We start from the raw sequence: 21,577 nt of genomic DNA on the forward strand, positions 1-21,577 counted from the left end.
CGCCTGGAATGGTGCAGTGGTACAGTGCTGCCAGCAGAGGGAGCCCAAGCTTGATCCAGGGGGTTCTGGCTTCTCTTGGAAGGCTTCTGCAGAAGAGTGGTTCTACCTGTTGCTGTGTGAAGCCCGTGCTTAGGTGAAGGCATTTCCCCTGCTAGAGCCCATGGTCTTCTCTACCAGCTTCCAGACTTCACAGTACCACGACAGTTTAGATGAAAGAGCCATCTTTACTTTCTCAGCAAGGCAGCCAGGGCTTCATCTCTCCCCAGATCAGTGAATTTGACCTTTTGAAGGCTTAAGTTGGTTAGTTCCCCGGGCTGGCTGTCTCAGGCTCAGGCCTTTCCTATCACCTTCTGATAAGGGCTCTTTTCACCTGAGTCTCTGGGAAAGTAGAAAAGGCAGGCTACAGCCCTTGAACCTTCTCCATACTAAACAATACTTCCCATACACTGGGCCCCTTCTCAGGGCCAAACAAGAGTAAGGCACTTTATGCTGATGAGTTAATCTTTACGAATCTAGCAGGATTACTTTAATTTTACCAGTGAGAGTAAGGATGCCCCATGTAGCTAAGTAACTTGTCAAAAAAGCAAGCACAGCAAGGATCCAAAACCAAATCTACTGCCAAAATTAAAGGAAGCTAATCTTCTAGTGACTGCTGGAGCTTAGAACAATCCAGTGACGGGGGAAAAAAAAATCCAGGCCCTGCCCCAAACTAGCTGAAAGATCACTGAAGTCAATTCACTCCTGTTCCTATTTCACCGGTCAAATGTGGATAATCATAGGTACCCATTGAGGCCTGTATGAAAAGTAAGTATGGATGAGAAAATTTGAAGCCCCCTGTGCACAGTTTAGGAGACCCTGGGTGTGGGCAGGGCTTCGGAGTTAGACTAACATTCATAAAGCACTCAGACACCCCTCAGTATCCACAGGGAATTGGTTTAAGAATCGCCAGCGGATACAGAAACTCACCAAGTCCCTGATATAAAATAGCATAGGATTTGCAAGTAACCTATACACATCCTCTGGTATACTTTAAACTCTAGATTACTTATAATACCTAATACAATGTAATACTATGTAGATTTGCCCATGAGTGGCCAAAAACTTTTGCTTTTTGTAACTTTCTGGAACTTTCCCCAAATATTTCCAATTCACTGTTGATTGAATTCGAGGATGTGGAACCCACAGATACAAAGGACCGACTATTTTTACTGGGAACATGCATTGTCTTCACCACAGCCCACTAAGATAGGTCCTTTTATTAAAAGCTATTTCACTTGACTGTTGTATTAAGTAATGCATATAAAGTGCTTACCAGTGCCTGCCACATCAAAAGTACTCAATGAATGGTAGCTATTATCATTAGACCAAGAAAGACCTGCCTAGAGCACAGGCACTATTCCTCGGTGGGGTATCGATCAGAGACTCCAAACCTTATAAAACGTCCAGAGCCTGCACCTCCCTCCTCTAACCACTAGAGGGCAGCAGCAGGCAACTGTCCGCCACACAAAGCCTAGTGCAGTCCCTCTGCCTTCCACCAGAGGGCGATGCAGCAGGGCAGCTGGATCCTGGGGCCAGAGCAGTTGCAGTCCCTGACTGGTCCCTTGACTTCACAATTGGGCCCTGAGCAACCCAGATGAGTCAGGCTGGAACCAAGGTAATAAATACAAGTCAGGATTTATTAAAAATCAGGGCTCCCCTGCTGTGCCCTCCTGGCACTAAGTAAATAAATAACCAGAGGGGACACAGCTGGGGAGAGGAGACATCAGATCTCAAGACACTCTTTTACCTACCCCTCGGTTTCCCAACTCCCCCTCCCCCCCATGGCTCTTGGGACATAGCACCAGCAGGCACCTCAGTCCCTGGAAGAGTGTGGCCGGCGCCAAGGCATGTCTGCCCTGATCCTAGGCGACAGGCCCCGGGATCGCTTGTTTCCAAGCCCTTGATGACCCTAAGACCTGCTCCTCCCAGAGGCCAGGGCTGAAGCACCAAAAGGAGGCACCTGAGGGTGGGAGGGAAGGAGGGAGGGGGCACAGGGTAACAGAACCTAGGCAGCGGAGGCAGCTGTAAGGGGGTCCGGCCCCCCTCCAGGCTCAGCCTGCCCGATGGAGGTCATTTCCCACCCCCCTTTTTCCTATAGCTGGGTCTGCTCTCAGCTGAGGATCTTTCGGGGCAATTCAACAGAGGCACGGATGAAGACTGCATCATCCCGCACATAGTTTCGCTTGCGGATATCCTGGTGGGAGATGAACTTGGGGTAACCAAAGCCCAGAGAACTCTCATCCAGGGAGCCCCGCCAAGTGCCTGGTTTTTGGAAATTCTTCCAGTTTGGGTCAGGGTGAAAGGTCTCAGTGACATGCTGTGGCTTAGCCAGCCCAGGGTCGCTCTGATCCAGCAGGGAGAAGGTGACGCGGCGGGCAAAGGGCCACTCAAGGAGATTGTCAAAGGCACCTGGCAGCACGCGAATGTAGAGCGAGAGATGTGTACCCTCACCACTGCCATTGCCATTGAGGAATGCAGACACCTGCAGCTTGTAGCCATACTTATGCGTGTAGAAGGCGGGGCTGAAGCACTCGAGGTTGGGCTTGGCTTTGGCCTCCTGTAGTCTTCGCCCGTAACTGCCAATCTTCCAGATGAGCACGCCGTCGCTGCCCACGGAGAGCTCCTCCAGCTCTCTTCGCAGCTCCTGCAGCTCTTGCCGTTGCCGGCCCACCAGGGCACACATCATGGCCAGATGTGGCTTCACGCTCTCCTCCACGTGCCGTGCCATTGCCAGCTTAGGGCACTGTTGGCAAAGCCCCAGGCCATGGGGGAAGAGAGGAGAGAGAGTTAGTTGGGGCAAGTTCAGGGGAGAGGGGAGGAGCAGGTACAGGGCAGTGGGCACCCAGCTCTGAATGAGGAAGGTAGAGGGCTCTAGGAGGAGGCTGGAGCTGGCCAGCAGGGGGAGGGCTGAGGCTTCAGAGCAGCACAGCAGGGACCACTACGGGCCTATGTCTGAGGGTTCAAGGACCAAGAAGAGAGCTGACAGGAAGGAAGAGAGGCATCTCACCCTGTGCTTGCAGCCGGAGTCTTTGAATGGGCACAGCACCAGGGCAGTGCTACAGCCGTCCTTGAGGTGGCCCGGCAGATCCTCCCGGGCCATGGTGCCCACGCCACACTGGTTGGGGCACGGCACAGGCAGCCTCGGGCACTGGTACTGGTGGCTCTAGGGCCACAGAAGCAGAGAGAAGCAGTCAGCAGCCTGACTCCCTGCTACCTGCCCCGCGGCCCACCGCTCAGGAAGGGCCTCACCTGGATGGTGTCAAAGACGAACTCCTTGGTGCAGTAAGTGCAAGGCTGGGTGCGCTTGGGGCACTCAGAGGTGGCATGCTGGGCTAGGAGCCGCCGCATCATGCGGGCACCGCACTTGTTCTCACAGTACACACTCTCTTGCGGGCACACACCTTCGTGGCTCTGTGGAAACGCCAGAGGGGCCGAGTTAAGGGATCCCTGGGCCACCAGGTGCCCCGCTCTCCCTCTACCCTCAGCCAGGCCCCACCCACCTCAAAGGCCTCCCCGCTGAAGTCACAGCCACAGAACTCGCACTTGAGCCGCCGCTTGGGGCAGTCGTGCTGCAGGTGCGCGGGCAGATCCCGGCGGCTCAGCTTGGCGGGGCAGCGGTTGGGGCAGGGGACTACATTGAAGCTGCAGGTATTCAGGTGGCCCTGGTGGGAGGGGCCACAGTTAGTGCCTGCCCAGGCAGGGGCAGTCCCCCCACCCCAGGCCCCTTCAGAGCCTCACCTGTAGGTGACGAAGTGGCCCACTCCAGCGGCAGCCCTCCTCACTGTGGATGCAGCGGATAGGCAGGCCCAGTACCTGTACCTCCAGCTCTGGGTCTGGGTAGATCTGGGGGCGAGGAGGCGGGGAACTGGTCAGGGTCAGAGCCTGCTACAGTCCCCAGTTCCCACCTCCTCCACCCCAGACAGCTTAGCTTTCTACCTTAGAACCAGCAACAGCCCCTCGGTGTAAATTCTCCTCTGTGCCCAGGGATAAAGAGTGCAGCAGGTGGCCTCTGCTCTAACACTAGATTCCAGGGTCCCCAACACGCTGGTCCAGGACGTTCCCTTCGGAGCGGCAGCCAATCAGCCTGCTCAGCCCCAGGCAGCCTCCACACCCTTTGCTTCCTTCCTCCTGGTACAGGGGCCCTGGCCTTCAGCCACAGGGCTGGCCAGCCACCCAAATGGGAGGGGACACTTCTGGTGGGCACAGAGCGGTTCTGTACACCCCCACAGGCTGGGCATTATGCCTGCCCTCCAGGGCAGACTCGGGCCTCATCTGCGAACTGGCCTGGTGGGAGGGAACAGGCCACGTTCGTAGGGGTGCATGATTCCGCAGCACCGGGTTGACACTGGCCCCGAGCCCACTGGCTGCAGCAGCTCCAGCCTCCACCGAGGGCAAGAGCCTGTACCTGGCACGGTGGACTCACCTTGGCATAGTCCAGAGGAAGTTGATCCTCAGGGCACTTGAAGACTCCTTCACTGTGAAGGGGGAGGGGACAGGGTCAAGGCGCCACACTATGGGAAGAGAGATCCCTGGGCCCCACCCCCTCAAGCAGGGTCACCTCCTTCCCTCACCAGACCGGTTCCCAGGCTCCCAGGCAGCCCTACCGGAGAGGGCAAGTAGAGGCCTGAGGGTACCCACTTCTACAGGACCCCCAAAGATCCCAGCTCCTGTCCCGGGGAGGGTGGATTTGGGTCCAGTGGAGGCAGAGGCAGCTGCTTCAGACAGCATTTGGCCAACAGGTGGCAGCTGGCACCCCTCCCCCACGATGGCAGCTGGACGGCGAAAGGAACAGGCTGCCCAGCCACCCAGTCCCCCAGGTTACTTTTCATTGGCTGGGCTGAAAGCTGTTGGGGGAAGGTGAACACGGATGGGCTGGGGTTAACAGCCAGGGCTGCCCAGCCCCTGTGAGGGTGCCCAGCCAAGAACCCAGGGCAAAGGTCAGCTTGGGGCCACCTTACCCCAACTCTCCCCTCCCCCTATGTGGGTGTGTCTTCTAAAGCAAAGAGGAGGAAAGGCTCGCTCCAAGGTATTGTGTTTACACTCCCACCAGTTCTCACAACCTGCCTGAGAAGGGGCTCAGTGCCTCATTTTGCAGATCAAAGAACTGAGGCTCACGGGTGAACTGGGTATGTCTGTCTGATTCCACAGCTCGGATAGTTTCTACTACGCTGTACACAGAGGAGAGGCTAGTCCAAGAAAAACTGTCCAGGCAAGCACAGCCAAGACTCTGGTCACTGCACGGCAGGCATCTGAAGCCTGCTGACCCTGTCCGCTGCCCTCCCTCTCCTCCACCAATCCCACACCAGGCTGTTAGCACTCAAGGAACCTGTGGCATGCCTCCTTCTGCCAACATGGCCTTGCTGACCCTAGCCAGGACCAGCCACGCATGCCTGGCACGGCCTAGGCACGGCAAGGGCTCACCCAGCAGGACTGAAGACCCTCAGGCATGGCATTTCTGGCAAGTCTGAGTCAGGTAGGTGGGAGGCAGGCAAGGATGAAGGCGGAAGCAGAGGCTACACGGCAGCCCTGTCCATGACGGCACTTTGCAGGACATGGGCAGTCCATGGCCCAGGTGCTCAAAGGATTTCTAGCACCCACCTCCTCCCCGTGACCCCACGACTACTACTGGGCATGCTGCCAACGCCAAGAATAATACATGCTCAGGCACTGAGGAGGTATGCCCGTGCCCACAGGGTAACCAGGCTTCCTGGACCCACCTGAGTACAGCGCTGGCAGAAGGGAAAGAGGGGTGGGCCGTGGGGGAGGGGGTCTGCTTGGCTGCTTCAGGAATGTGCTGACTTAGTGGTTTTGGAGTCAGGGAGGGGACTGAGGCAAGTCCCCAGGCTTCAGGCAGAAGATTAGCCTGGGCAGCTTGGGGCCCAGCCAGGACAAAGGTTCCCCCAGTGCTACGGACACCCTAGCTGCTAGGGTGGGAGGCGCAGGGCCTGTCCCACCATCCCTTCCCTCCCGGGCCTCAGCATCAGAGTTCAGGCGCCAGCCGAGGTGGGGAGGCAAGGGCAGAGACGGCTCCAGGCCGTGCAGTGGAGGCCCAGGCCCAGGGGAGAAGACAGGATGGGGGAAGGGGCTGTGGGAGAGGAAGAGGGGATTTCCGGGAGGGGGAGGGGAGAAGCAGCAGAGAGGGACGGAAGAGGGAAACAAGCCTGGCAGCCCCCTCCCCCGTTCCTTCCCCGAGGCAGTCAGGGTGGGTCAGCTGAGGAGGGGGGAGGCTCAGCTGGCCTCATCTGGAAGCCAGAGGGCCGGGGAAGAGCACGGGAGAAGACAATGGGGCTGTGTGTAGGTAGGGGAGTGTGTGTACACTGAAGGGAGGAGGGAGGCGGGTGAGGGAAAAGGAGGAGCGGGCAGCACAGCAGCTTGTGCAGGAGCATATGTGAGGGCAGGACCGGCCCAGCCTGCGGGGAACCGAAAACAAAGGGCCTGCTGAGATTTCCGCCGGGCAAGGGGCTGCGAAGGACGGAGGGACGGAATCCCGGAGGCACTCTCCCAGCCTGCGCCCCACGAACCCTCAGCAAACAGCCTCCTGACACAGGGCACTGGCTGACCCAGCCTTCCCCGGCGCTCTTGGCCCACGACCTCCCCACGACACGGGGCTCCCTCTTCTTGCCTCCCCACACCCCGGACTGAGCAGGTCCCAGCGTGGACAGGAGACTCAGGACACCGCAGGGCGCCCAGAACTCAACGAGTGCCCAAGGGCCCACGGAAGACCTGGGTCGGGAGAGGGCAGGGGGCGTTCAGTCACACCCAGGGTGCGACCCCCTCCCCCTCACGACTTCTACACCACTCGCGGTACTCAGGACCCCCAGGGGCAAGGAGGGACACCCAACGGGTTCCTGTTTCAGAGGAGATCGGGAGCGTCGCAGTCCTCCCTCTATCGTGCGACCACAGGCAGGCCGGGCTTACACCCCAGTTAAGCCTTTAGGTAACTGCGCGACCGTGGGCAAGTCACAGCCTTTCTTTGAATTTCAATCTCGTTTCCTTATCTGTGAAGTGGGAGAACAATAGCTGCCGTTCTCAGAACATCCGAAGAGTCAGAAAAGCTTAGATGGGTGAAAGCTCGGAAGCTTAAGGTGTTGCGCGGGGCACAGGGTTTTGTCCTCCTCTTCCCAGGATTCAAAGTTCAAGGGTGAGGCCGTTCTGGCTCTCAGGTGAGGGGGAAGGGCCGGCCACGGATCAGGAAGGGCGTCCTTTCCCACTCCACCCTGCGGGAAGGCATGGAATTCTTCCCACCTGGCGCGTGGCACGCGGGACCCTACGGATCAGTGCGTGGGGTCCTCCCTCGGGGCCTGACGTCACTGCCGCCCTGTGACGTCACGGTGGGCGCCCCTGAGGTCACGGGGCCGCGGCGCAGACAAAGGCCCGGCGTGCCTCCGGCCTGGGTCCTCCCCCAGCTGCGTCTCCCACCCCCACCGGCCGTCCCCCGCTCCCGCCGGGCCGCACCTGAGGAACTCCTGCAGGCAGGTGTCGCAGAAGCGGTGGCCGCAGGTAGAAACCTGCACGGGCTCGCGCATGGGCTTCCCGCACAGCGGACACAGCAGCCGCCGCTTGGGCTTCTCCAAGAACTTGTAGTCAAAGCCGGGCATGGCGGGCGGGCACGGGCAAGCGGGGCCGGGTTCGCGGCGGCCCCACAGCCCGCGCCTCGCTCCAGCCGCGCTCCCGGCTGCGGGCGGCGCCGACTGGCAGCCGCGGCCTGCGCCCAGCCCTTGAGCTCGCCCGCCGGAAGAGGGGGCGGGGCCGTGCACGCGCGGTCCTAGTGCCCGCCCCACCGGACTCCCCACCCACCCGGCCGTCCGGCAGCTTCGGGGTCGGCACTCAGACACTCTCCCCCTCCAGGAAGCAGGGTCTCCTCTTTATGCTCGGGAACAGAGATCGAGGCCCCGCTACTCCCCAGGGTCGGGGGTGGGGTGGGGGGGAGCTCTGATGCTGGATGGGGCGGCGAGCCTCGGGGGACGGGCCGCACCCCAAAGATTCGCTTCTCCGGAGTCAACAGCTCGGCCTCGCGGGCCACGTGTCGCCCCGGGGCCCGGAGCTCCAGCTTGCAGGTGCTAGGCAGCTGAAGCTTGGCAACCAGATCCGGGGAGCCCAGCTGGGCGGGGAGGCCGGGCTGGGAACTGGGCCAGAGGAACCTCGGCCCGGGCCTCAGGCTGCGCCCACATTCCTCTCTCCACCGCGGCCCTGCAGCCCAGATGGAGCCCAGCCCAGCCCTGGGGTGGCCGCCACCCCCAGCCCTCAAGAGACCACACTCTAGGCAGGCAGCTGATTTTTTATTGGCGCTACTTCCCAGTCATCTGGGAAACTAGTCTGGTCCAGCCAGCTACCCTTTCTCCCAACGTGCTTTGGGGGAATGGCATGGGGTGAAGGGCAAGCTTCAGCAGGGCTGTCCTCTACAGCATACCGCAGCCCATGCACTCCCCCCGGGGAAGGGAGGCACTCAGATTGTGTAAACCCGTGCCTCGGGATATAGGAGTGGGGGCGGGTGGTAGCACTCCTGGGACCTCCCTGCCCCAGGCAATGCAGGGGCTAGGCCTCTGGAATGGCCAGAACAGGCAGGCCCCAGCTTGCCTTACTCCAAAGCACTGAGCTGCGCTCCCAGTAGACACCAGCGACTTATTTTCTAACTGGGCTGGGGGAAGGGGCAGCGTCTAGGTGGAGCCACAGCTACCTCCAGCCTTTTTCTGCAGAGGCTCTGGAGACCTCCCTGCTTCCGAAAGTTACATCTGGTCTCCAACTCTAGCCAGGCTGAACCCTGGGGACGTTGACTAAAGATAAGAAGGGGTGGGGAGGGGAAAGAGGGATGTTGGGGGAATAGGGTGGGTTGAGTTTTACATATCCAGGGCCAAAGGCAGAGCAGGGGCTTTACTGGTTCTTAGACCCCATTGATGATACAATCCAGGGGGCTGGTCATGCCTGAGGCACCTGAACTTTTCAAGGACATTTACAGGAGAAGCGGTATCAGGGTCGTCCAGAGGTGGATCCAGGTGCCTCAAGGGGGGACTGGCTCGTCTGTGACCGCTGGAGAGCACAGAAGAGAAACCCCTGCAGCCTCCCAGAGGGCGACGCCTCCAGCAAGCCTCAGCTACTTCCACTCTCACTCCCACACCGGGCCCTGGACTCTGCCAGGCCAGAAATAGAGGTTCAAACTAAACTGGACTTGAGGGTTGGAGGAGAAAGAACGCATTTGGGCCCTGGGGAGGAGCGGAGGCAGCCCTTCAGGCACAAGAAGCACCTACCCTTGCCCACCCCAGGAGCTCACTTTTGCCCAGCAGCTTCTGCTTTCATTTATCTGGGGGCTGAAAATGCTTTTAATAATTTGGGCTGTGACCACCGGGGATGGGAATGTGGGCAGGGGCCAGCTGGGTTAACCCTTGTGTGGGTGAGGGTGAAGTCATAACTCACGGCGGATAGCCAGGAGAGTGTTTCCATGGCAACAGGACACAGAAGTTACTGTGTAGGGGTGTGTCTCATCCAGCTGCACTGGCCTAGGGAGTCCAGCATCCTCATCCCTCCTTCCCAGTCGACCTCGGGCCCCTTTGCCCCAAGAGTACACTTCACTTTCTGCCAAAGAGAATCCCAAGGAGAGAAATAGGAGACAGACATACCTTAGCAAGCAGCTAGCTTCCTAGATTGCCATACTGGCCCCAACATGGGGTTGCTGAGTTCAGTAGCCCTGAGCATACCCCCCCATTGCCCCTGGGTCTGCCCACACCCCTACCTGCCCCCATAGTGCCCACTAATCACCTGCCCCAATGGCCACAGTGAAGGCATCCCCACAGGCCACCATTGCTATCTTGATTCCCTGGAGGCCCTGGACTTGACAAGGTACCCGGCTGACCCGGCGAGCGATGGTACCCAACTGCCCATGCTGATTGCTGCCGAATGTATAGCAGTCACCACAGGCTGTAGGGGAGGAGAGAGGAAAGGAAGGAAAGGGTGCCTCAGCAGAGGGCCCAGGGAAGCCAGGGGAGCCCACCTTTGGCCTCCTGTGCCCAGGCCCTACTTACCAGTTACAGCAGCTGAATGAGCAGTGCCCAGGTCCACGCTCAGCAGGGGCTCCCGGTCCAGGGGTGCAGAACCTAGTGGTGTGAAGCTCAGGGCCTCCTCCACTTGCTGGTGTGGGGCAGGCTCCTCCCCTAGGGAGAGATGATCCAGGCCCAGCTTGTTGAACCTGAGGGCAGAGCCAAAAGCCAAGTCCAGCTGACACCGTTTATATAGACTGTCGTCCCCCCACCTATCTGGGCAGGAGCTGGTGCACCAGGGGACATGTCTTACACTGGGTTGAACCCACAGAACACTCAAGGCCCCCTCAGTTCTAATCCCTGGTGGGAGGTAGGCAATGACAGATGGAGCACTGGCAGCTAAGGAGGGTGGGGGAGAGGGCAGGCTAGTCACTGTAGTGCACCTAGTTGACGTACCTGTTGCTCCCACAGGCCAGGGCTTGGCCGGGCACAGTGAGGATCATGGAGGAGTCAATGCCACATACAACCCGCTGGGCTTCCTGTCCTGGGGGCATGGGTACCTGCTGGGGGCAGCTGTGGGACTCCCTGGTGCCTAGTCCCAGCCGGCCTGCAAGGAGAAACCGGCACTGGGCTAGTTTGAGCTTTAGGGTTAGTGATACTAGGATAAGGAGGACCCACAGTGCAGCATGAGTGAAGGCTGTTCCTGACTGAAACGCCCATCCTTGGCCCCTCCGTGGGTCAAAGTTCTACTCCTCCTTTAAGGCCCTGCTCAGCTGCCACGTCTGTGTTCGCCAGGTAGAGTCCCTTGCCATTCCTTGTGTCCCCACACCTCTGGACCTTGGGTGAGCCCTGATGCTGTCTGTCCTCTATCATGTTGGAGATGTGTCATCCTTCCCCCATCTAGACTGAGCCCTCCAGGAGGACAGGGACCCCCTATCTAAGTCATCCCTAGTTTCAATGCCCAGCCTGATGCCTGACCCAGCGAGGGGCACAACGTATACTTCTGGATGAATGAAATCTCTCTCATTACATCATGAGCACCCGAAGGAATCGACATCATGTTCATCTTGTCTCAGCACCCAGCACAAGGTGGGCACGTATTGGGTGTGCAATAAAGGTTTGTCGAGTGAATAAATGAATCAGAGAGAAAAGGAGGAGGAGAAAACAGGCCATAGGGTAGAAGATGGCTATGAAGAGGAACAAATCATGGCTGGGGGGGTTCCAGAGGCTAGAACAGAGTGAAATCTTACCACCATCTCCGCGGCCCCAGGCAAATAGTTCCCGCTCAGTGGACAAGGCCAGCACATGAGACGCCCCACAGGCCACCTGCACCATCTCATAGCCCAGCAGGGCCTCCACAATGGTGGGCTAGAGAGAGCGGAAGCAAGGGCAGACTGGGCAAGGGGCCTGGACTAGCCACCTGGCCTCAGCATCCTCTGTAGGGATGAAGTTGGAGGCTGCAAATTCTCACGAGGTGGCTGTCTCTTTAACTCCCCCACACACATATTGCAACCATTGGGGAAGCCTGGTCTTTCTGTACTTCCCCAGATGCTGCCCAGAACAGGTGCAGCCTGGGAGGTACAGGGACCTGTGGCTGCTGGGGATTCCCCTGCCCCCAAGCTGGGTGTCAGCTCTCAAATGTGGGCTGCTTGCCATCTCCCCACTTCCTCCTCCCCAATGTACACTCAAAACCCACCTGGCTGATGTCATTGAGGCTGCCATGGCCTAGGCACCCATTGCTGCCACTGCCAAAGGTCATGATGATGCCTCGGTCTGGGGAGGGGAGCAGTGAGGAAAGGGAAAGGAAAGAGGTTAGGCTGTTTTTCCAGACAGACCAGTGCAACCTTGGATCGGAGGAGCAAGAAAAAGTTAGTTGGAGGCTAGGGCAGGAAGAATTGGATGGGGGGAGAAAAGGACTGGGGTCTTTCTTCCCAAGTGTGTGACTTTGGACAAGTGACAGCCTCTGAGCCTTAGTTTCTACATCTGTCAAATGGGGATGATATAACTGCCTTGCCAGGCCTGCTGTGAAGGTAAAGGAGATCAGGTAAGTAAAGCACTCCCTGGAAGATAAAAGCATTATTAAGTGAGCAGTTAGCAAATGATAGGCAAGGAAGGAAATTGCTCTGGGGGGGTCTTCTTATAGCTGAGTCCCCACAGGCTAGTCCCCTGACCGGCTCACCAGTCAGGCAGGCCGTGAAGAGGTCCCCACAGGCCACATGCTTGATAGTCACACCCGACTGGCCCTCCAGGAAACGGGAGACGAACTGGGGCTGCTGCTGCTCCACCGCCCCAGGGAGGAGGGGGCCCCCTCCAGCGCCTAGGGGCGGGGCCTGCGAGGGGACAGGGGAGGGCGTGGGCGGGGCCTGAGTGCTCAGCTCCTGAGCCACGCCCCCCTCTATTCAGGCCCCCACCCCCACCCCGCCTGCTCACCTCCCAAAGTATGAGGCGCCCGGAGCGCGTGACCCCAGCCTTCTGCGTGCGCCCCGCTGCCACCTGGACCACCTCTGTGTTGAGCATTGGCAGCCGCAGCGGCACACTGAGCCCGCCACCCCACGTGTACACCGATGACAGCGGCGGCGGAATGGCCGGCCGGGCAGGTCCCCGGGGGACACCTGCGGGGACAACTCATCAGGCCTATTAAATTGGTGGGATGGACTTCCCTGGTGGTCCAGTGGATAAGACTCCACGCTCCCAATTCAGGGGACCAGGTTCGATCCCTGGTCAGGGAACTAGATCCCACATGCATGCCGCAACTAAAAATCCCCACGTGCTGCAACAAAGATCCCCACATGCCGCAACTAAGACCCCGCACAGCCTTAATTAATTAATTAAAAAAAATAATAAATTGGTGGGAATGCCATGGTGTCCGTTGGAACCCCTGCGGTCGCCCCGACTTACCTCTGCAACGGCCACTGGTGGTCCTGCCCCCTGTGCTGCCGGGGGCCATGGGTGGCCCGGTGGCCAGGGGCTTCTCTGCCCTGCAGGACAGATGGGGGCTTCAGGACAAGGACCCTCCTTGGCATCCCCACACCCAGAAATGGTGGACTTGCCGAGAATGCCCCTCTCTGCCCCAGGCCTACTGTGCTCCCACGGGGTGCCCCACTGCTGCCCAGGGCCCCCTCCCTACACTGGCCTCCGCATGCGGACGCTGCCCAGGTCGGTGTGGAGGTTGAAGAGCGCCCGGATGCAGAGTGGCTGCGCCATGATGTGGCTGAGCGGTGGCCGCTGTGCAGGCTCCAGGCTGAGAAGACTCAGAACCAGCTGGCGCAGCTCAGGGCTGTACCGGTCAGAGATGGGCGCAAAGGTGCCGCTCATGATCTTCAGCACCAGCGCTGGCAGGTTCTGTGAAGGCACCACGTGTGGGGTTGGCCAGAACCTCAGGCCAGGCTCTTAACCTGCAACACCCCCAGCTCCAGGCCCAGCCCCTAGCCTGGTGGGGTGGCCACAGCCCTGCACTCAGAAGCCATCGGTATGGTGAGGGGACTCCCAGGATGATAGGGGAGCCAAACCCTGCTTTCAAGAACCTCTGATAGGGGAGCTGCAGCCATGTCAGCTGGCTGCATGTTGGGAAAACTCACGTCTTGCCCTTAGGAGGGTCCCTAATCTGATGGGAGAGCCCTACCCTCAGGAGCCCTCAGTTTAATGGGGGGACCCAAGCCCTACCTTAAGGAACCCATAGTCTTAGGGAAGCCACAGCCCTGGCCTGGGGTAATCCACCAGTCTGATGAGAGAGACATAAGTGAGCCACAAGAGAAGAAACACAGAAGTGGTTGGAGCCAAGGACTTCAGGAGATAGAGGTAGGGATCCCAGTTGTCCCCCTGGGGGGACTTACTCACCGCAGCCTCAAAGGCCCTCTTGAGGCTGGCCAGCTCATACAGAACACAGCCCAGGGCCCAGATGTCACTCTTCTGGTTGTAGGGCTTGCCCTCACACAATTCAGGGGAAATGTAGCATGGAGTACCCACCACCTGCAGGAGGGAAGCTGATATTACAGCCCCGGGGTGGGAGGACCAAGGCTCTGCCCAAAAGCCCACTTTGAGACAGCTTCTCTCCAAAGTAGGCAAAAGTGTTTCCTCCTGCAGGACCATCCAGCCAGGGACTAAGGGGCCAAGGTCTTGCGGGGGTGGGGCTGGGGACAGGGATGCAAAGTAGACCTTGGCCCTCAAAACCTCCAGCACCCTTGAGGTCCCCTCCATGCCCAGGCACCGTATAGGCCTTGCTCTTGCTGCTAAGGATCTTGGAGATGCCGAAGTCACCAATCTTGACGACCATGCGGTGTTTGTCTAGAAGGATGTTTTGGGTCTTGAGGTCCCGGTGCAGGATGAGGTGGGTGTGCACGTGATGCAGCGCCAGCAGGATCTGCACAAAGAAGTGCAGGATGGTCTCCTCCTCCAGCAGGGAATTACAGCGCTTCTGGATGAACTCAGCCAGGGTGCCACCTGCAGTCGCAAGGAACTAGTCAAGATCCAGGTTTCTCCATGCTTGAGATGTTCCTTTTACGAAACTAAAGACCCAGACAGGGCAAGGGCTTGCCAGTGTCACACAACTGGGGTCAGAACCCTATACCTCTGACCCTCAGCCAAGCCCATTCCAAGGAGGGAAGCTGGCTGATCTGTGCCTGCCTGTCCCAGAGGTGAGAGGCCCTTGGAGCCAGGCCAGTGCAAGGAGGCTGGCCCACCTGGTGCATATTCCATGGCGATCATGAGCGCCTTGTCCTCCAGGAAGTTCTCGTAGTACTCAATGACATTGGGGTGGTTGAGCAGCTTGAGGACCTGGCACTCATTCTGGGCTGCCTGCCTCTCCTCCTTGGTCATCTGTTCCACTGGGATCTGCTTGATGATCACCAGCTTCTGGTCAGCCTTGCGAAGGCACAGATGAACAATCCTGAGGACGTGGAACACAGGAGTGGGTACCCGCTGGGCTTCCAGCCACGTATCAGGCAGGGCAGACCTGCTGACTGGGTGTTCCTTAGGACAAGGGAACTGGCCCCTAGACTAAGAAGTCATCTAAGTTAGTGCACAGAACACTGAGTTTAGGAACAGGGAGAACCGACCACAAGCTGTCTGAGACCTTGGGCAAGTCGTGTAACTTATCTGGGACTCAGTTTCAGCACAGGCACAATGACTGTGCCTAATAAAGTTAGTCTTGGTCTCTGTAAGTCCGCATAGACTCTGGAGTTAACTGCCTGGTTCGAATCCTGGCTCCTCCTCTTACTAGTTATCTGGTCTTAAATTATGTGACATCAGGATCTGGGAAATAGGATCGATCTCACAAGGTTGTTGAGAGGACCAAATGAGAAAATGCATGTACTGCACTTAGCACAGCGCCTGGCACATCAAAAATACTCAGTGAGGGCCTCCCTGGTGGCGCAGTGGTTGAGAGTCCGCCTGCCAATGCAGGGGATACGGGTTCGTGCCCCGGTCTGGGAGGATCCCATATGCCGCGGAGCGGCTGGGCCCGTGAGCCATGGCCGCTGGGCCTGCGCATCCGGAGCCTGTGCTCCGCAACGGGAGGGGCCACAACAGTGAGAGGCCCGCATACCGCGAAAAAAAAAAAAAAAATACTCAGTGAGTAGGAGCCATTCATTTTATTATTTTCTGCCAATTCTGTAGTCAGTGTTCATAAAAGCAGGGTTTTGTTCTTTCTCCTTCACCACTATAGCCCCAGTGCATAGCCTAGTGCATACCCCAGCACTTAGTAGGAGCTTAATAAGTATCTGTTGAATGATGGACTATCTAAGTATCAACTGTATATCTCCAGTTCAGACCTCTCCTCTGAGCCTCAGACTTCACATATTCAACTACCTGCTTTGCATCTCTACCTGAATGGCTGGCAAGCATCCTGAATTTTAACAAATACAAAACTCTTGATCCCTGCCCTTGAAACCTTTCCTTCCTCCGTTTCTTCCATCTCAGTCAATGACACCACCATCCCCCAGTTATTAAAGTCCCCCAGTTAGTAAAGTCAGACACCTGAAAATCATGCCAGAATCTTTCCTCTGTCTCACACTAACATCAGTAAATCTTGTTTCTACTACCTACAAAATACTGGGAACCCACCCATTTCTCTGTGTCTTCTGCTATAACCCTTGGCCAAATTATCATTTCTTGCCTAAAATACTGCACTAGACTTCAAATGGTCCCTTTCACTCTTGTCACCCTCAAATCTAAATTCTACACAGCAGCCAGAGTGACATTTTAAAAATGCAAATCATATCAAGACCATTCCTCTGTTTAAACCTCTTTTCCTTTACACTGCAAATAAATTCAACTCCTTTACCTCAGCCTACAAGGCCGTAATTTGGTTCCCACCCTCTGTGATAATCACATTTTATTCCATTCTTTACCTTGCCCACTACATTCCAACTACATTAGTCTTTTTCTCAGTTCTTTGAATACTCTGAATTCTTTCCCACGTGAGGACCTTAGCATAAGCTGTTTCCTCCGCCTGAGAAGCTCTGCCTTTTTCAGACTACATACTGGTCCTCATTGCTCAAGTCTTGGTTTGAAACTTCACCTCTCAGAGAAATTTTCCCTGATCATCCCAAATGAATACTCCCTGGTGTTGTACTCTATTCTCGCCGTTTGTTAATCACTGCTTTAACAATGTCCTGTTTATTGTATAATTTTCCGATAGTCTGTAAGCTCCGAGAGTGAAAGGAGCACGCCTGTTTGGTCTTAACTGTATACCCAGTATCGAATGCCTGACGTGTATAGTTGCTTCTCAACATTTGCTGAATGAATGAGTCAGGATCAAAGAACAAACTCTGCGGGGGGCCGCAAAGGCTGGCCGGGGGCGTGACCTCCTTGGAGGAGGAGTTTCCCAACCAGGACTAGGACAGGAAGCCTGCGCAGGGCTTCCCGGATTAGGCGCTCACGCATCGGGGCGGGGCCAAACGGGTATAGATTTTGCTGTCGGAGCTGGGGCTTATTTTCCCTCTCCCCGAGCAATTGCCTCCCCCAGAGCCCTGGCTCACCCGAAGGCACCTCTGCCCACCACTCGGATCCGCTCGTACTTCTCCATCTGATTTCTCAGAGTCACATTTCCGGAACCCCCAAACTCAGACACAGCGCGTGCGCGGGCCCGCCCTCTCTAGAACCACGCCCCCTGCACTGCAAGATAGTTGAGGGGCGGAGCTAGTGGAGCTAGGTGTTGGTTCAGCCTCTCGTTTGTCTCCGCTAATTTGCACCGTCCCTGCAGCCCGGATCCTCACTCGCCCTCCCAGTGTGCAAGGAATGGGGCGATATGCCATTTCTTGGCATGCCCCGCAAAAGCCAGCACCTTACCAGCTGCTTCCTACACACGTGGCCGCATCCGGCCCTCGCAAAGCTTCCTTAGACCGCAGGGGTTCCCCGCGCAGGCCGAGTGAGGGTGGGAAGAAAGGGCCGATCTCTCCCTGCCCCACTCTTTGCCCACTAGTGCGCTGTTTCCGAAGGAGAGGGCAGATTCTCACTGGCACGCAAACGATAAACACTACCAAAACAACCGATTCAGCGGTCTCGGTCTGTGGGGCAGGGTGCCGGATTAGTTTCGCGTTTGCCTAGGGAGGGACAGGGGAAACCCCGACCTGTGCCAGTTGATTCACCTCGGGAGGACGTGACGCGGTCTCCGGGCTGTCCCGGCTAGTGAGCGCTGCGCTCGTCAACACCCTCAGCTCCCCAACGCACACATACAACGCTGCCGCTGCCGCAGAGTAATCTGCCTTCAGTTCTCAACTAGAGAGAGCCTCCTTGGGGGAAGATGGGAGGGAGTGGACTACTACCTGAAAGCTTCGGGGAGAGGGGGAAAGACTCTTGTTCTGCTGATATGGGTTCAAGGCTTCTGCCCAGAGGTAGGGGGTCGTCGGTTAGTACAATTGTCTAAGATCTTGACCAGAAGTGAGTTTAATTCCAGGTCGCTCCCTGGCGCCTCCTGCTCTTCACGAGCTCCATAAAAGCTCAGTTTAGGGAGCAGGAAGGATGGTGATTAGCTAAGGGATAGCATCCCTATTTGAGTGGGCGAGGAACGTGGGGAAAGGGGTGTTTATCTTCAGCTCCCACCCTGCCCCTTGAAAGGGTGCCCAAACCTACCCACATGGAATGACCACTGGAAGGGCCCCTCATGAGGGACCCTCAGTCTGGCTCAGGCCGCTGTGGCTGTCGGACAAAGCTGCCCTGTGAGCAAAGGGGAGAGCAGAGGAGAAGGCCGCTCAGCCGGCACACTCCGTGCTCTCACCTAGAAACCGATCGGGCCTTGGTTGACCAAGAAGCCCCAGAGGGGTTAATGTGTAACCTTGGAGCCGTCAGGGGAGGCAGAACAAACACCCAAACCGCTTTGCGCCTCGGGTTTCTGGCTTTTCCTCCCTCTCGCAGCACCTCCACCACCTCCCCCCCGCCCCCGCCCCAACTACTCCTTTCTCCTTTACCCCCGCCCCCGCCTCTCCGCCGCCCTTCAGTTTGCCTGGTTCCTTCGCGGGCGGGAGGGGATCCCGCGCCACGGTGAGAACAGGCTGACACCTAGTGGTCGCGAGCTGCAACTGCTCCACGCCACTGGCCTGCAGAGTGAGGGTCACCCCAGCGGCCTGGGCAAATCGGCCGTCTTCCCCGCCCCAGCCTCCAGGGAGCAGGGAGAAGAGAGTTGGGACTGTCTGAGGGAGGACTGTGACTGTCGCGCGGCCCCAGGAACCCAAGAGCCGGACGGGAGGATGGGTGATGAGTTAGTCGACAGTTTCTAGGTACCGACTCGGTGCGGGACGAGGTAGAGGCAGGTAAACGTGTTCGTCTTGGGCTCGAAGAAGCTAGTGATCCAGGGGTACAAGGTCCGGGCGGAGATCACAGTCCGAAGCGGGGCAACGGCTGGTCCCCAGAACCAGGGATTAAGGACGTGGGTTGTGACGGGCCTCGCTTAGTTCTGCCCACAAAGGAGTTGAGGGAGGGGAGAGAGAGTTATCTCAGTACCCGCCCAGGAAGGGGAGCCGGGACCCCTGGGGAAAGTGGTTATGCGGGTTAACGAGGCCAAGCGAGCGAAGTGGGACTCCGTCGGCAGTCGGGAGCTGCCAGCGAGGGGTGGCTCGATGGCGGCGCCCCCAGGACAGCCCATTTTGCCCGAAGTCCGCGGGATCCTCGAGGCGCCAGAGGGGGCCCCGGGAAATGGGGCTCGCGCCCTCCGCGCTGCAGAGGCGCCTGAGGGGCGGGGACAGGCGGGCGGGGCGGGAAGGGGGCGGGGGCAGAGGCCGTTGGGGAGAGAACTGGAGGAGCGAAGGGGCCTAGAGGTCTCCGCCGAAACCGTGTGTGTGAGGCCGGCGGCCGGCAGCAGAGGCGTCCGGGGTGGACCGGCCCGAGAGGGAGCCCCTTTCCCGAACGGCCGGAGGAGGCCACCTAGAGGGCGGACAGACAGAGGCAGGGAGGGCCAGCATGCCCCCAGTGCTGTTCCCCGCCCTGCCGCTGCTCCTGGGCGCCACGCTGACCTTCCGGGCGCTCCGGCACGCGCTCTGTCGCCTGCCCCTGCCTGCGCACGTGCGCGCCGACCCCCTGCGCACCTGGCGCTGGCACAACCTTCTCGTCTCCTTCGCCCATTCCATTGTATCAGGGATCTGGGCGCTGCTGTGGTGAGTGGAGGACTGGGGGAGTGAAGGTGGCCCGGGGACCCCCGCGTTACTCTTTCCATCACTCACCGGCGGGCTAAGGCCCAGGCAGTCTCACCCGATTCCCGGTTTAAAATGCTGTCCAAACAGGAGCGGCAGCAGCGCCTGGGGAGCGGGGGGGTTCTCACCTGGGAAACAGGAGACACCTGGGTTTCAGCCGAGCCCCTCCTGGCTCCCCCGTCAGCCAATAGCGCCAGCCCAGACCCTCGGGGGACTGGCAAGGGTAATGGAGGGGGGAGTTGTGGGTCCTTGGGGATCCTGAGATGAGAGCCTGCCTTCTCCCTTCCCTTCCAGTATATGGCAGACCCCTGAGATGCTGGTGGACGTTGAGAGCGCATGGTCGCTTTCTGGCTATCTGCTTGTTTGCTTTTCCGCAGGTAGGTCTTGCCCAAGAAACATTAAAAAGGGGGGACAGGGATAAGCTTCTTGTTCAGTACCATTTATGACCTCTTCCCCCAACCCTCCGCTAGGGTACTTCATCCACGACACTCTGGATATTGTGGTTAGCCAACAGGCACGAGCTTCTTGGGAATACCTCGTCCACCACGTCATGGTGAGAAGCAGGGGATGTGGTGTAGGCCTGGTGCTAGCAACCTAGTCTCAGCTGTCTTTCTGAACCTGGGAGGTAAAGACCATCTTTTCTTAACTCCATCCCCACCCTGTGTCCCACATCTTCTCATGCTAGAATGCTGACGGCTGGGTCTCTAGGCCCTTGCTTCACTATTTGAGGCCAGCTATCATGGCCTCACTTTAAGACTGGAAACTCCACCCAGAGAATCTGTGGGCAGGGATCAAAATTTAATCTTGTTGAATCCACTGTAAACTATATTTCAGAAAGCAAATAAGGGAAGATTTCCTACCCCTCAATCTGGTGGCCTTGTTATTCCCACCAACTTCCAGGAAAGCCTTGACATATGGGTTCCCTAACCCATTCTCTCCCTTGCCTTGTAGGCTATGGGTGCCTTCTTTTCAGGCATCTTTTGGAGCAGATTTGTTGGTGGGGGCGTCCTAACACTGCTGGTGGAGGTCAGCAACATCTTTCTCACAATACGGATGATGATGAAGATCAATAATGCTCAGGACCTCCTCCTCTATCGAGTCAACAAATACATCAACTTGTTTATGTACTTTCTTTTCCGCCTGGCCCCTCAGGCCTACCTCACCCATTTCTTCTTGGGTTACGCCGGCCAGAGGAACCTGGGAACCTTTCTGCTGGGCATCCTGCTTATGCTGGATGTCATGATTCTCATCTACTTTTCCCGCCTCCTCCGCTCTGACTTCTGCCCCCAAGGTGTCCCCAGCCGGCAACACAAAGACAAGTTCTTGATTGAGTGAAAAGCGCAGTTAGGTACTTGTGGCAAGGACAGCAAACACAGCCAAGAACACCCTCACACGGACTGAGAAGAGATTTAGCCCCTTGCCCGAGGTGTCCTCTGGGGCCAGCCACTCCACCTTTCAAGCCTGCATCCACTATTGAAAACACTAATGAAAGCACTCTTCTGAAGTCCTTGTCCTTCCTTGGGCAAGGGGTGAGGGAAGCAGACAGACCGGTTGGACATGGTAGATGGGTATGGGGACAGGGTGCTACCGGAAAGCCAGCCAACCCACACTGCCCTGAAATGGATGCTAATGAAAACTCTGGATATTGGTTTCATACAAAGCCTCTTCCAGAGATAAAGGAAGGGGTTCTTGCAAAGCTTCTTGCTTGGTCTCTTACCTCATGATGGAGGACAAGTTGTAGTTGTCCTAAGACAATCAACTCTAGTCTGGGTCACAAATATCTGTTACAGGTATGGTGAGGTGATAGGGCTGAGTGTTCCAACAGGTTAAGTAGACCAAGAGTCTTGCCCAAGCCCTGTTACTTAGGTGTGTATATACCATAGTATGGCCTCCCACCCAGAAATCAACATAAAGAAAAGAAACATACATATAGTGAAAACTTTT

General features: G+C 57.6%; 3 protein-coding genes across 5 annotated transcripts; 1 reads left to right on the forward strand and 2 right to left on the reverse strand.

Moving 5' to 3' along the window:
* Window positions 1–1,658: 1,658 nt before the first annotated feature.
* TRAF4 (TNF receptor associated factor 4) lies at window positions 1,659–7,719 on the reverse strand. Its single transcript, XM_082603706.1, has 7 exons — window positions 7,495–7,719; window positions 4,463–4,514; window positions 3,778–3,882; window positions 3,540–3,701; window positions 3,289–3,450; window positions 3,047–3,202; window positions 1,659–2,782 (listed from the first exon to the last, which is right to left on the reverse strand). Exons 1-7 carry the CDS (start codon window positions 7,635–7,637, stop codon window positions 2,150–2,152), a joined length of 1,413 nt encoding a protein of 470 aa, XP_082459832.1. The 5' UTR covers window positions 7,638–7,719; the 3' UTR covers window positions 1,659–2,149.
* Window positions 7,720–7,823: 104 nt separating this feature from the next.
* NEK8 (NIMA related kinase 8) lies at window positions 7,824–17,618 on the reverse strand. 2 transcript variants are annotated; one of them, XM_082603704.1, is made up of 16 exons: window positions 16,988–17,618; window positions 14,690–14,895; window positions 14,218–14,450; window positions 13,848–13,979; window positions 13,138–13,352; window positions 12,909–12,988; window positions 12,441–12,622; window positions 12,190–12,340; window positions 11,707–11,783; window positions 11,261–11,378; window positions 10,467–10,617; window positions 10,056–10,219; window positions 9,793–9,951; window positions 9,451–9,609; window positions 9,200–9,239; window positions 7,824–9,066 (listed from the first exon to the last, which is right to left on the reverse strand). In XM_082603704.1, the coding sequence occupies exons 1-16, from the start codon at window positions 17,032–17,034 to the stop codon at window positions 8,877–8,879; spliced, it is 2,304 nt and encodes a 767-aa protein (XP_082459830.1). In that variant the 5' UTR covers window positions 17,035–17,618; the 3' UTR covers window positions 7,824–8,876. The 2 variants fall into 2 exon arrangements, with proteins under 2 accessions (XP_082459830.1, XP_082459831.1); XM_082603705.1 differs by lacking the exon at window positions 9,200–9,239 and having other exon boundaries at window positions 8,910–9,066; window positions 16,988–17,615.
* Window positions 17,619–18,459: 841 nt separating this feature from the next.
* Window positions 18,460–21,576, forward strand: TLCD1 (TLC domain containing 1). Of its 2 annotated transcripts, none has more exons than XM_082603708.1 (4): window positions 18,460–18,757; window positions 19,928–20,010; window positions 20,104–20,186; window positions 20,585–21,576. In XM_082603708.1, exons 2-4 carry the CDS (start codon window positions 19,947–19,949, stop codon window positions 20,966–20,968), a joined length of 531 nt encoding a protein of 176 aa, XP_082459834.1. In that variant the 5' UTR covers window positions 18,460–18,757; window positions 19,928–19,946; the 3' UTR covers window positions 20,969–21,576. The 2 variants fall into 2 exon arrangements, with proteins under 2 accessions (XP_082459834.1, XP_082459833.1); XM_082603707.1 differs by lacking the exon at window positions 18,460–18,757 and adding an exon at window positions 19,203–19,597.
* The last annotated feature ends 1 nt before the right edge of the window (window position 21,577 follows it).

This window comes from Mesoplodon mirus, assembly GCF_964341445.2.
Source record: "Mesoplodon mirus genome assembly, chromosome: 18".
NCBI classification, from domain to species: Eukaryota; Metazoa; Chordata; class Mammalia; order Artiodactyla; family Ziphiidae; genus Mesoplodon; species Mesoplodon mirus.

Coding starts and splice junctions, on each gene's coding strand:
- TRAF4 (XM_082603706.1), bottom strand. CDS start 7,637: ATGCCCGGCTTTGACTACAAGTTCTTGGAGAAGCCCAAGCGGCGGCTG. Junction 4,515..7,494: donor TGCCTGCAGGAGTTCCTCAG/GTGCGGCCCGGC, acceptor CCCCCTTCACAG/TGAAGGAGTCTTCAAGTGCC. Junction 3,451..3,539: donor TCAGCGGGGAGGCCTTTGAG/GTGGGTGGGGCC, acceptor GCGTTTCCACAG/AGCCACGAAGGTGTGTGCCC.
- NEK8 (XM_082603704.1), bottom strand. CDS start 17,034: ATGGAGAAGTACGAGCGGATCCGAGTGGTGGGCAGAGGTGCCTTCGG. Junction 13,353..13,847: donor AGAGGGCCTTTGAGGCTGCG/GTGAGTAAGTCC, acceptor GTGCCTTCACAG/AACCTGCCAGCGCTGGTGCT. Junction 9,067..9,199: donor CCTCCAACCCTCAAGTCCAG/TTTAGTTTGAAC, acceptor TGTGCTCTCCAG/CGGTCACAGACGAGCCAGTC.
- TLCD1 (XM_082603707.1), top strand. CDS start 19,404: ATGCCCCCAGTGCTGTTCCCCGCCCTGCCGCTGCTCCTGGGCGCCACG. Junction 19,598..19,927: donor GGGATCTGGGCGCTGCTGTG/GTGAGTGGAGGA, acceptor CTTCCCTTCCAG/TATATGGCAGACCCCTGAGA. Junction 20,011..20,103: donor GCTTGTTTGCTTTTCCGCAG/GTAGGTCTTGCC, acceptor ACCCTCCGCTAG/GGTACTTCATCCACGACACT.